The sequence below is a fragment of the Muscardinus avellanarius genome, assembly GCF_963383645.1.
Source record: "Muscardinus avellanarius genome assembly, chromosome: 16".
NCBI lineage: Eukaryota > Metazoa > Chordata > Mammalia > Rodentia > Gliridae > Muscardinus > Muscardinus avellanarius.
This window is the reverse complement of record NC_137802.1, coordinates 47,387,698-47,401,219: the sequence shown is the minus strand read 5'-3', so window position 1 is coordinate 47,401,219 and position 13,522 is coordinate 47,387,698. Positions and strand designations below refer to the sequence as shown.

Here is a 13,522-nt window from a genome sequence, read left to right as displayed (position 1 = left end):
TAACTTAGTGAGACCCTGTTTCAAAATAAAGAATAAAAAACAGGGCAGGCGGGTGTAGCTCAGAGGTCGAATGCCCCTGGGTTCCATCCCCAGACCCGCAAAAAAAAAAAAAAAAAAAAAAAAAAAAAGAAAGAAAAGAAAAGAAAAGAAATGTATATATATGAGTGTGAAGTGAAGCCGGGCGTGGTAGCGCACGCTTGTAATTTCGGCATTTGAGATGCTGAGACAGGAGGAGCTTGGTTCAGGCCAGCCTCAGCTACTTAGTGAGGCCCTTTGCAACTCAGTGAGACCCTGTTTCCAAATAAAGAATGAAATATAGGGCTGGGGGATGTAGCTTTGAAGTAGAATGCCCCCGGGTTCAATCCCCAGTACGCAAAAGAAAGAAAGGGAGGGAGGGAGGGAGGGAGAGTTGGGGACGTTGCTCAGAGGTAGCATGGCCCTGGGTTCAATCCCTAGTACCACCAAATTAAGAAAAGACATTCTCTCTGCTATTTCTTGCCTGTCACGTACTGGTTGCTAGAGCAACCCCGGGTAGCGGGTGTTGGAGACTAGGGGAGGAACCCTGCTTGGCAGGGATCGGTAGGAAAAGTTAAAGCAGCGATCCGCGGGAACACATGTCCCGACTTTTCCTCCAGGTGGCGCTATAGGATCGCGGATGCTGTCCTGGGGCGGGGTTTCCCCAGCGCTTGGCTCCTGCGAGGGGCGGGGTTGGGGCGAGAAAAGGCTGCGCACCGACCAGAAGGGATCCCGGTGGCTCCTGGAATCCCCTCTCCCTCGGGATCGCAGCCTCTGGAGCGCACCCGGTGTCCTGGACACCCGCATGGTGGCTGATCCTCCTCGCCCCCAGCAGCAAGTTCACAGAGCTCGAGTGCAGAGGCTATTTGCTAGAATAGGAATTCTGCGGTCCTAGGCAAGCCAAGAAAAACAGCTATGCCGCTCCTCAGAGTCAGAAAAAGCCCTATTCCCTTTCTGGAGGCTAGAAATGGAAAAGATGACTCAAGTAATCCCCAGTGGAGCCATCCTGAGCGCGCGCGCGCGCGCGCACACACACACACACACACACACACACACACACACACACACACACAATGTGGGCACCATCTTTTGAGCTCCCTTTCCCGAAAGTATGCTCCGTTCCTGTAATTATCCCTCTTCTGTGTTACAGTCATCCCCAGCCCTCTCCACCAGCTATGGGTCCCCGGGGTATCAGTGTCGCACCCTGTTTCCCTTCGAGACTTTTATTTCCCCCAAACACGCTGTCAGAGGGACACGTCTGCGCTGGGACTAGGTAGCCCTAAAATGTGCCGCTGGTCCTAACACACGCCTCCCAGGCCAAGAAAGGAGGAGACCCCGGGCAGGAGGCAAAGCAGGTTTATTAGGGCGCTGGGGCCGGGGACGCTGGAGTCTGCGCAGACTCCTGAACCCCGCCGCTCGGCGGGTCCCCAGGCCCAGGGGCAGGCCGAGCGCCGAGCGGGACGGCGCAGGGGCCGACCCTTCGTGTCGGAAACCCTAGCTGCAGACCTCGGGGGTCTGTTCTGGGAGGGGCAGGGGAAGCGCGGGGGTGGCGGGGGTCTTTGGGCTTTTGCCAGGCTGGTGGCAGGGAGCCGTGAATCCAACGCCTTCACTTCAGCAGCGACCACTTAATTTGTTCCTTGGCCGACTGGATAACCTGTGTCGGAGGTTGAGAGAAAGGAGCGGAGAATGTCAAACGCCTTTAACCGGCGGGTGAGGGAGTCCACAGGGCTCCCCGGCGCCCCTCGGTCACTAGGTGGCAGCAGCGTGTCTCTGCCAGGTTTACCTGGGGCCCGGCGGGTGCGGAGGGACCGGCCGCCCCTCGGGCCCAGCAGCTCCGCCCGCAGCCCAGGCCCGCCCAGCTCGCCCGCTCCTGCTTCTGCCGCGGCGGACCCGAGGCGGCGGGCCGGCCTCTCCCAGGCCTCGCCAGACGAGTTCCTGCCCGCAGAGACCCCGCCTGTGTTCGGCCACCTACCCTTCGGCAAACCCTTAGCTCCGGTCCCCACCCCACCTGCTGCTGATGTGGGACAGCTGGCACAAGGGAGGCCAGCCGGAACCGCCTGGGGAAGCCTGCCCTCGGAAGCGCTAATCCCAGACCATGCCGAGCCCCAGCCCCGTGTCTACACAAGCCTGCAGCGCTGTGACTACCCATGCTGACGCAGTGGGACCCCGGGAGCCCCTCGGACTGTCCTCCAGACATTAAGCCTCATGCCCTTGGAGGAAGCTCCAAGCCAGGCTGGTATCGCCCTTCATCCTAAGCCTCTCTCCTCTGCAGGGACAGTGAGTGATAAAGTTAGGCTACTGCTGGGGCAGCCTCACTTTCGCATCATGTCCCCTATTTCACGACCAGCAGGGTCCTTTGAAAGGAATCCCATTAAAAATGCTTTGTCTCGAAGCCGGGCGTGGTGGCCCCCGCCTGTACTCCCAGCATTCGGGAGGCTGAGACAGGAGGATAGCGGTTCGCGGACAGCCTCAGCTACTTAGTGAGGCCCTCCGCAACTCAGTGAGACCCTGTTTCAAAATAAAGAATACAAAATAGGGTAGGGGGTGTGTCTCAGAGGTAGAAGGCCCTGGGTTCCTTCTCCAGACCCTCAAAAAAAAAAAAAAGAAAAGAAAGAAAGAAATAAAAAAAAAAGAATAAAAAAAAAAAAGGGCTGGTAGCCGGGCGTGGTGGCGCACACTTGTAATCCCCGCGCTTGGGAGGCTGAGACAGGAGGATCGCACAGGTTCGAAGCCAGCCTCAGCTACTTAGTGAGGCTCTCGGCAACTTAGTGAGATCCTGTTTCCAATAAACTATAAAATAGGTCTGGGAGTATAGCCCGGAGGTAGAAGAGCCCCTGGCTTCCACCCTCAGCACCACAAAAAAATAAAATTAAATAAAATTAAATAAAATTTAAAAAAAAGGCTGGGAATATAGCTCTGAGGTAGAATAGCTCAGAGGTAGAATGACCCTGGATTCACTCCCCAGTAACACAATCTGTGTCCCTCTCCTCTGCTCTCCTCCTCCTCCTTATTCATCTCTCTCTCTTTCTCTCATTTCATCTCATTCTTTGCCCTTTTGAACAGTAATTTTGTGTGTGTGTGGTACTGGGGGTGGAACCCAGGGGCTTTTCTACCTCCAAGTGACACCCCCATCCCTATTTTTTTATTCTTTATTTGGAAACAGGGTCTCACTGAGATGCAAAGGGCCTAAGTAGCTGAGGCTGTCCTTGAACTGCGATCCTCCTGTCTCAGCCTCCCAAATGCTGGGATTACAAGCATGCGCTACCATGCCTGCCTTAAAGTAAAAATTTTTAAAGGATTGGGATATTACTGAATTATAGAGCACTTGCCTAGCACACGCAAGGCCCTTAATCCCTAGCACCAAGCTGGGCATGGTAGCACACGGCACACTTGTAATCCTAGTACTTGGGAGGCTGAGACAGGAAAATCGCAAGTTGGAAGCCAACCTCAGGTACTTAGTGAGGCCCTCTACAATTCAGTGAGAGCCTCACTAAGTGAAACCTTGTTTCAAAATAAAGAATAAAATAGGGTGGAAGATGGGGCTTGGACGTAGAATCTCCCTGAGTTTAATCCCCTATATAGGAAAAAAAAAAAATCCCTAGCACCATATTAAAAAGAAAAAAAAAAAGTCCCTTAACAATTCCAGTGTAGACCTTGGAGGTTTGGAGGTAAACTCCTGCGTGGTATCATTTCCAGGTTTGGGGGAATATCTGGGGTCTGAGCCCTCACACGGCTTTGGGGGGACAAGGCCCAAGCCATCACCAGGGGAGGCAGCTCATATGAGTTTCAATCCAACCAGGCAAAGAGCCAAGTGTGCAGGTGTAGCACGCCCATCCACCGGTGAGTACGCAGCTCCCCACCCAGCAGCCTCCATGACGCCAAGAGCGGGCCAGTCCCCAGACCAGCCCTTCCCTCCTACACCCCCGGGTGCTGGCCTTGTCGGCCTCCCCTGGGATGCTCAGCTCTCCTTAGCTGTTTCTGGCCAAGGCAGATGCGGGGGCCTACCTGGGCCACACTCTGTTCAGTCAGACCGCTGTCATCTGCCTGCAGGGAAGCAGAGCGGAGGGTAGGGTCAGGGCCCTGGGTGAGGGCACTGGGACCTGTCCCCGCAGCTGTACTCCCATTAGCGGGAGTCCTGCAGCCTGCCCCTGGAAGCCAGGGCCCTCGGGACCCTTCTATGGTACGCAGAGGGTGAGCGAGTTAAGGGGAATAAAGACAGGAAGGAATCGTTCTTCCAGACCCAAGAGAGGCACACCAGGCAGGGAGATTCTGTCTACCCACCCCTGCCCCAGTCTCGAGGTCAAGGCAGCCACCTTGATCCTACAGGGGAGAGGACAGAAAGATCTCTCTAGGGACTGACACCCCCCAGGCTGCCGCCCGCCCACCCTGTCCCTGGCAAGGGCAGGGAGCCGGGGGTTGGCCTCTGTCAGAGGGCTTGGCTCTCCCCCCAACCCCTCCTGGGCCCTGCCACCCCCAGGCCATGGAGGGCAGGAAGGCTACCTGGAGGAGATCGGGATGCTGGGAGACTCACCCTAATGTTCACCTTTTGGATCACTTGCTGGGGGTCGCTCTCCAGAATCACCCTACAAGATGAAAGGAAAACCTGGGGGCATGGATGATGTGCTCTCTCCCCTCTCTCCCCCCTCAACACACCCTACAACGGCTCCCCTCCAGGGCAGCCCCCCCACCCAGGGGCCTCCAGTCAGCCTCTCCCTGGCTCTGCTTCTTCCGCCCTTCCTACCTGTGGCCCTCACCCCTGCTTACTGGGCAGTCACTGTGAAATGGGGCCAGGAGGATCACAGGTTCACGGACAGCCTCAGCTACTTAGTGAGGCCCTCCCTGACTTAGCGAGACCCTGTTTCAAAATAAAGACTAAAAAATAGGACTGGGAGTGTATCTTGATGGTAGAATGCCCCTGGTTATCTACCCTCAGTACCACGGGGGCAAAAAATAGGACTGAGATATAGCTTGGAGATAAAATGCTCCTAGTTCAATCCCTAGTACCATTAAAGAAAGAAAGAAAGAAAGAAAGAAAGAAAGAAAGAAAGAAAGAAAGAAAGAAAGAAAGAAAGAACCAAGGTTCAGGATCTGTAACTGGCCCAGGTGGTACATCTAGCAGATATTGGAGTAGAACTCTAATGGCGGCAGGGTGAGGCCAGCACACTGTCTGAAGTCATCAAGTCTCCCAGGCCCCACACAGGCTGGGCGGGCGCTTTGCCGCTGAGCTACACCCCAGCCAGGTTATTCTATTGTTCAGCTGAACTTTCCCTGGCATCTCCCTCCGTCCCCATGAGTGGGGTGGGAGGAGGGGAGGGGCAGGGGCATGGGGACCACGGGGAATCTGCTGGGGGGAGGGAGCGTGGGCCAGAGTGCAGCAAGGCTGATGGGCGGCAGGGACAGCTCCTGCTCTGAGTCTCCCTGACCGTCCCCTCTGTTCTCCTTCCCTTCCTCACCCGCCGTCCACAATCTCATCCAGCACCAGGAAGGCTCCGTCCATGTTCTCCAGCAGCCAGCGCCTCTCCACGTTCTTCCTGCAGGAGACACGCGCTCCTGAACCTCTCAGTGGCCAGAAGAACTGGAGTCCTGTCTAGGGAAGGCTGACCCCCTCTCTCTAAAGCCTGCTTCCTTGACCAGCCTTCTGCCCAACAGGGGCGGGGCGAAGTGCAAGGCACTGGGGTTGCGAGGATTGCTGGGCTCGGGGCGGTCTCCTTCCTGAAGGCCCCTGGCCCGACCTCCTCTCTGTGGGCTCTGAGACCCACGCGGGACTCTGGCACAGTCCCCGGCTGGCTTAGATGCCGGGGCGCCACCGTGGTCAACTGCGTCACCCGCGCATATTTATCTTTGAATTATCCTAGTTCCGTTTCTAGACCATACTCGCTGGGATAGATATCAGATAACAGAATGGGGATAGCAGAAAAACCACCCGGAGCTTCCAATCAAAATCCTTGAGTTTGGATCTCTGAAATGATGTTAACACGGCCACCTCCGGCAGCTGGCTCGGCACGCGGGGACTCAGTTGCTCATGGTCGCACTCTGAGTGGCATGGTGGCGGCCAGGTAAAGGGCAGGGGCTGGGAAGAAGGCATTCTGGTTCTGGTCCTGGGCTTGCAGGGGTGTAGGAAGGGTCCTGCCTCTGGGACAGACGGTCACGGCCTGAGCTATGGGGCCCCGGGGGGTGGGCAGAGAACACTCACCTTAACATGTGGCTCAGAGACTCAAACAGGCAGGTGAGAACAGACATGAGCATCAGCTGGAGGCGGGCAGTGTGGGAGGAGGAAAAGAAGAGCTGAGGCCCAGAGCCCCAGGAGGCACAGAGCCCATCTGAGTGGGGGGTGGGGGCGGGGGACTCTCCCTGTCAGAGAGGACTGGGCTTTGACTTGAGGGCAACCTTCCCCAGGTCTGGGCTGAGGGACACTGGAGTGTTCCCCTGGGAGACACTGTCTCCTATTCGAGTGACATCAAGAAAGAGTCAGCTGGACATGTTAGTGCACTCCTATAATCCCAGTTCCTGGGAGGCTGAGACAGGACGATTGTAAGTTCAAGAACAGCCTCAGCAAGTAGTGAGACTCTCGGAAACCTAGTGAGACTGGTTCAAAATAAAAATAAAATAGGGGTGGGGGGTGTAGCGCAGAGATAGAATGTCGCTGGGTTCAGTCCCTAGTACCACCCTCCCCCCTAAAAAAAAAAAAAAAAAAAAAGCTAAGAAAGAGTCAACAGCTGCCGGGCGTGGTGGCACACGCTTGTAATCCCAGCGCTTGGGAGGCTGAGACAGGAGGATCGCACAGGTTCAAAGCCAGCCTTAGTGAGGCTCTCAGCAACTTAGTGAGGCTCTGTTTCCAAATAAAGTATAAAATAGGTCTGGGAGTTTAGCCCGGAGGTAGAAAAGCCCCTGGGTTCCACCCCCAGTACCACCTAAAAAAAAAAAAGAGTCAACAACTTCCTCAGGGCACGATGGTTCCCAGGGAACCCAAGGTACATCATAGATACACGTCATCCCAGAAAGAGCCATTCTGCCCCTCCCCACCTCCGGGGCTTGAGGAGGGTAGCAGTGGGTAGTCTCTGGAACCCACCCTGCCCAGACAGACCCTCCTTGCCACCCCAACCTCCTGAATTCACCTCGTTCTCGTAGGATGAGCCCACCACGTACAGGAAGAGGTCGATGCTGCTTTTGTAGACGATGGTCATGCCCCCGAAAAATGCGATCTCACCTAAGAGTGGACGGCCTCTCAGTTCTGGCCACCTCTGCCTGGCACCAGCCCAGCCCCACATCCCCATCCCGGGGGGCTCAGCCTCCCCTCTACTCCCTCTGATTGTGTGTGTGTGTGTGTGTGTGTGTGTGTGTGTGTGTGTGTCCGTCCATCTGTCTGTCTGTCTGTATTACTGGGGATAGAACTCAGGTGCAGTCTACCTCTAAGCTAAACCCCTATCCCTTTACTGATTGTTTTTGTTGTTGTTTATTTGGAAGCAGGGTCTCACTAGATTGCTGAGTCTTCCTGTGTTGCTGAGGCTGTCCTTTAACCTGTGATCTTCCTGTCTCAGCCTCCCAAGTACTGGGGTTTCAGGCACCCACCATGCCCACCTCTCTATTTCCTTCTTCCTTTCTCAAGGAATTCTTGAAAAGACCAGCACTAGGGACACTGTTAGGAGGCTGAGACAGAAGGATCAGGGTTCATGTCCAGCCTCAGCTACTTAGTGAGGCCCTCAGCAACTCAGTGAGACCCGGTTTCAAAATAAAGAATAAAAAAAATAGGGCAGGGGTTCCATCCCCAGACCCAAAGAAAGAAAGAAAGAAAGAAAGAAAGAAAGAAAGAAAGAAAGGAAGGAAGAAAGAAAGAAAATAGTTATGGGAGTGTAGCCTGAAGGTAAAAAGCCTCTGGGTTCCATCCCCAGCACCACACACACAAAAATAAATAAATAAATAAAAAAGGGCTGGGGGTGTATTCCAGAGATAGAATCCTCCTGGGTTCCATCCCCAGCACCACATACACACACACACACAGGCTATTCTATGTCCTTGGTCCTACCCAACACTCAATTTCTAGGGATGGCCTCAACTGAGGAGTCCAGAAACCGAGTTCAAATCCAACCTCCTGCCCACCTTCTACCACGTGAGTGTCTTAGGACCAGATCTGGGTTGAGGCCCCAACACAAATGGCCTCCTGAGCTGAAAAGGTCTGGCAATGCTGGGGTGGGGGTGAGAGGGACGGGCAGGGAAGGCTCCCAGGTGAAGGGAGTGGAGAGCGGCTGGGGAGGACAAGACAGGGAACCCCAGAAGGGGACTGACCACCCGTGGGTGTGGAAGGCTGACGGGGACAGATGTGTCCAGATGCAGGAGGCAAGGACACTTTGAGAGTTCTGGTGGAAAAGAGGGTGGACGCTTACTTTCAGTCCGGCTGGTCTTGTTGAAGACATTTTTCTCGAAGACCATCTGCTCCTTTGTGGAGGGGAAGGTGTCATCATAATACTGTGAGAAAGACAAGAAGGGATGGCAGCCATGCCACAGAGCCCAGCTCTGCCCGCGGGGGCCAGGGAACAGTGGGTGCTGGCCAAGAGGGGCTCTGCTGCCAAGCCTCCCTGACAGCCTCAGGCCATTGGCTCCCCGCATCCTCACGATTCCTAAGCATAGTGAAGATATTTATTTATTTATTATTTATTTATTTTGCGGTACTAGGGTACCACACCCAGCCCTATTTTTTATTTTTATTTTATTTTAATTTTGTTGTTTTTTGGTGGTACCTGAGGTGGAAACCAGGGGCTTTTCTACCTCCGGGCTATACTCCCAGACCATTTTATACTTTATTTGGAAACAGGGTCTCACTAAGTATCTGAGAGCCTAAGTAGCTGAGGCTGGCTTCGAACCTGTGCGATCCTCCTGTCTCAGCCTCCCAAGTGCTGGGATTAAAAGTGTGCGCCACCACGCCCAACTCAATCTTTTTATTTTTTGAAACAGTCTCACTGAGTTGCAAAGGGCCTGGCTAAGTAGCTGAGGCTGTCGGGAACCGCGATCCTCCTCCGGTCTCTGCCTCCAGAATCTGGGATTACAAGCGTGCGCCACCACGCCCGGCTCCAAAGTGAAGACTTTTGAGGCTGCTTTGTGCTCTTGCCCTTTTCTTTCTCCCTGCCTTCCTTCCCTCCTTCCTTTTTGTGGTTCTGAGGATAGAACCTAGGGCCTTGAGCATGCTAGGCAAGCACTACCAATGAGATACAGCCACAGCCTTCTTCCTGTCTCCCTGGTTTCTTTCTGTTTTTCTTTTTCTTTTTTGTGGTACTGGGAGTGAAACCCAGGAACATTCTGCCTCTGAGCTACACCCCCAGCCCTATTTTATTTTTTATTCTGAAACAGAGACTTACTAAGTTATGGAGGGCCTCGGCCAAGTTGCTGAGGCTGGCCATGAACCTGCACTTGTACTCCTCTTTCTCTCTCTCTCTCTCTCTCTCTCTCTCTCTCTCCTCTCTTTTTTCTTTTTGTGGGGATGGAACCCAGGGGCATTGTACCTCCAAGCTATACCCCATCCTTATTTTTTAGTCTTTTTGTTTTGAAACAGGGTCTCACTGCATTGCCAAGGGCCTTGTTAAGTTGCTGAGGCTATCCTCAAGAATGTGATCCTCCTGTCTCAGCTTTCTAAGTACTGGGATTGCAAGCATGTGCAACCGCTACTTTTTTTTTTTTTTTCAGTACTCGGAATCAAACCCAGGGACATTCTACCCCCAAGCTATACCCTCAATCTTATTTTTTTGTTTTGAAACAGGATCTAAGTTGTGGAGGGCCTCACTAAGTAGCTGAGGCTGGCCATGAACCAGAGATCCTCCTATCTCAGCCTCCCAACTACTGGATTACAAGTGTGTACCACCACACTCAGCTCTAAAACAGCTACTTTATAGATGGGAAATGGGGACATGAAGAAGTCAGGGAACTTCCCAAAATTAATTCCATAGTGGTTAGAGTGAGAGCTAGGATTCTACACCAAGGACCATTTGGCTTTAGATGGAGTTATGTCAAATATTACATATCTAGACAGAAGTTCCTGGCACGTATTTCATAACTAAATCAGTGCTTTTTTGTTTGGGCTTGGTCAGACTCAGTTTCTTCTTCCTTTTCTTTTTTTGGGCGGGTATACTGGAGGCTGAAGCCAGGGTATTTTACCTCTGAGTTACACCCCCAGCCCTTATATTTTTTATTTTACAACAGGGTCTTACTAGATTTCTGAGACTGGCCTCCAACCTTCTATCCTCCTGTCCTAGCCTCCCAAATACTGGGATTACAGGCATTCATACCACACCAGGCTCCCAGCTAGAGTTCTGAGGATTATTTTAGAATCTCCCTTCTGCATCACAATCCCAATAAGTCTCTCTAATTCTACCCTTTGAGTATTTCTCCTGTCCACTCCTATCACCTTTTTCTCAACGCACCACTGCACCTGGTTAGTAATATTGGATCTTCAAGCAAATTAGTAGTCTCCCTGCTGGCCCCTGCCATGGTGAACAAGTCATTTGAATGCTACAAAGACAAAAAAGTTTTGGCCGCAAACAAATGAAAAATCTATAATGCGTTTCATAGATAATTTAGGTGCTGTAGTTCTGCTACAATGGACTATCCTAGTTTGTTTTACCGAGCCCATGTTCACTAGGATGCTTCCATCAAAACCCTGAGTCTGAAGCTAGGCGTGGTGGCGCGCGCTTGTAATCTCAGTATTTGGGAGGCTGAGACAGGAGGATCACCGTTTTCCCACAGCCTCCAGCCTCAGGTACTTAGTGAGGCCCTTCGCAACTTAATGTTTCAAAATAAAGAATAATGCCGGGTGTGGTGGCGCACACTTGCAATCCCAGCATTTGGGAGGCTGAGACAGGAGGTTTGCGGTTCGAAGACAGCCTCAGCTACTATTTAGTGAGGCCCTTTGCAACTGATTGAGACTCTGTTTTAAAATAAAAACAATAAAAAATAGGGCTGGGGGTGTAGCTCAGAGGCAGAATGCCCCTGGGTTCCATCCCCAGTACCGAAAAAAAAAAAAAAAAAAGAATAAAAAACAGGGCGGGGCGTGATGGTGCACACTTGTAATCCCAGCATTCGGGAGGCTGAGACCGGAGGATCGTGGTTCGCAGACAGCCTCAGCTACTTAGTGAGGCCTTTCACAACTCTGTGAGACACCGTTTCAAAATAAAGAATAATAAATAGGGCAGGGGGTGTAGCTTGGAGGTCAAATGCCCCTGGGTTCCATCCCCAGTACTGCAAAAAAACATTATATTATAATTAAATTGTACTGCAACCACAGGCAACTCAATTTCCCTATACTTCTTTTTGTGCCTCTGTGAAATTAAAGAATTGGATTATATGGTCCTCAATATCCCATCTATCTGGTTTTTGTTTTTGTTTTTGTTTTTGTTTTGTTTGTTTTTTTTTAACTGGGAATCGAACTTATGGGCATTCTACCTCTGAGCTACACCCCCAACACTGTTTTTTATTCTTTATCTTGAAACAGGGTCTCACTAGGTTGTGGAGGGCCTCACTAAGTAGCTGAGGCTGGCCACAAACCTGGGATCCTCCTGCCTCAGCCTCCCAAGATTACAAGGATGTGCCTGGCCCCATCTGGTTCTAAATCCTTACACTAAGTCTTTCATGTTTACCGAGCTATAGAACAAAAGTGGCCATTGCTTGTTTAGGGTCTAGGACTCCTGGGCCCCAGGCTCAACAATCCACTGATCTCTTGGGCAGAACCTTCCCCTGCCCAGGGCTCAGCTGGCCAGCGGGAGGACAATGGGCAGACATGTCAAAGAACATAGCAGAAACAGAGGAGAGGTCCCTTTGGGGCCCTGGGGTTGACAGTGCAACAGGATGGACAGAGCCTCCTCTGGAGGGGTCTAAGCGGACTGGGAACCACTCAGTGTCACAGAGGCCACAGAGAGGAGACTCCTCCAGGAGCTGGGTGGGGACCTCTGTTCTTGGGCTACAGTGCACGTGCTCAGGGTCCCTCGGGGTGGGGGGTTACCTTGGCCAGCAGCCGTCGCCCGTCATTATCTAAGATGAAAACAGCCTTGATGGTGTAGAGGGAAGGTTCCTGCAACTGACACCAGGAAGGAGAGCTCTGTTGGGTCCCACTCAACACGGACACCCTGTTGTGGCTCTGTAGGATGTGCGGGCCCTTGGAGCCCACCCTCGGGCGCGCCACCCAGCCCCACTCTGCGCCACAGGCGCCAGCCCCACTGCCCTCTCCGCTCCGGGCACATGTTCCACTGCAGGCCCCGGGTGGGCTCGGTGCCCGCTGGGTGCAGAAAGTCCTACCGGGCCCAAGTTCTGTCATGCACTGACTGCTCCAGAGCCCGAGTCGGAGTGTATCACAGAACCTGGGCCGGGGGGACAGCGGCGCCGGCCTCCTCCGTCCAGCTGGGCCCGGGGTCCGGAGCAGGACCAGCACCCGCGGGCGGCGGGGACTCGGTCCGGGACCGGCTCGTCCCTCCTCACCCCTCCCTGCGGAATCTCACCCCTTCCCCGCCCCCAGTCAACCCGATCACGACTCGGAGTTTCCCCCAAAACTTTAGCCCGCGCCGGCCGGCTCTGGACAGGCCTCCCGGCTGCCCGCCGCACTCTCCCGGGCGGGGGCGCCCTCCCCGGCCCGGCGGGGCGGGGGTGCCACAAACTTCCCGCCGCCCGCGCCCGCCCGCTGCAGGCTGGCAGCGGCCCCCCGGCCCGCTCCCGCGCCCACCGCTCGGTACCTGCAGCCCCGAGGGCTCCCCGGCCCGGGGGGGCGGCGCAGAGCCCCCCGCCCCGGCCGCCGCGGCCCCCTCCCCCGGGTGCGGACGTGGCCAGGCCTCGGGCCGCTGCATTCCGCTCGCAGTGACAGCGCCGCCCCGCCCGGGGCCGCCCCCGGCCCGCCCCGCCTCCCGCCGTCCCTCCCGGCCCGGCCCCCAGCTCGGCCCCCTCCCCGCCGCCCCGCGGCACTCCCCAGAGCCCCGGGGGCCGGGGATCAGCCCCTCGTCCTGCCCCCTCTCCCGCGCCCTAGACTGTCCTGCCGCCAACAGCAAACAGTGCACACTGAGGTCTCGGTGTCATCAGGTCACCCTCGGGGTCGCAGGACACGTGCTGGCAGTGACAGCCGGAGGGGACAGCGCTGGAGACCCCCCTGCGGAGGAGGCCGTCCCTTCCGCTCTCGCACTCTTTGGGGAAGGGCGCCTCAGTCCCAGGGACCTCCCCCCAAGTCTCTCAGGACGCAGGGGAGGCACCGTCTAAAGGGGACGCGTGCCGGCAGCACAGAGGCTCCTTAGGAAGCTTCGTACCAGGCTTTGCAATGTTTGGGGTTCTTGGGTCTAAGTCCAGGGCACAAGTGCCCAGGCAGTCAAGGGTCCTGAGGCACCCAAAGAGGGCAACACCATGAGAGCCCCCTGCACCAGCACCTCACATACAGGACGCTTTGACTCCCTCCTTCCTTCCTTTCTTCCTCCCTCCTTCCCTTCCTCCTCCCTCTCTCCCTTTTTTCTTTTATTTTCTCTTTTGGTACTGTGGATTGGCCCAAGGG

The 13,522-nt window shown here is 54.6% G+C and overlaps 1 protein-coding gene across 2 annotated transcripts; it reads right to left on the bottom strand.

Moving 5' to 3' along the window:
- Window positions 1-1,580: 1,580 nt before the first annotated feature.
- COPZ2 (COPI coat complex subunit zeta 2) lies at window positions 1,581-12,833 on the bottom strand (the record flags this gene model as incomplete). 2 transcript variants are annotated; one of them, XM_080713300.1, is made up of 9 exons in its annotated part: window positions 1,581-1,669; window positions 4,021-4,059; window positions 4,547-4,598; window positions 5,469-5,546; window positions 6,209-6,264; window positions 7,131-7,222; window positions 8,397-8,478; window positions 11,999-12,073; window positions 12,723-12,833. In XM_080713300.1, 9 exons carry the CDS (start codon window positions 12,831-12,833, stop codon window positions 1,622-1,624), a joined length of 633 nt encoding a protein of 210 aa, XP_080569426.1. In that variant the 3' UTR covers window positions 1,581-1,621. The 2 variants fall into 2 exon arrangements, with proteins under 2 accessions (XP_080569426.1, XP_080569427.1); XM_080713301.1 differs by having other exon boundaries at window positions 11,999-12,067.
- Between the last annotated feature and the right edge of the window lie 689 nt (window positions 12,834-13,522).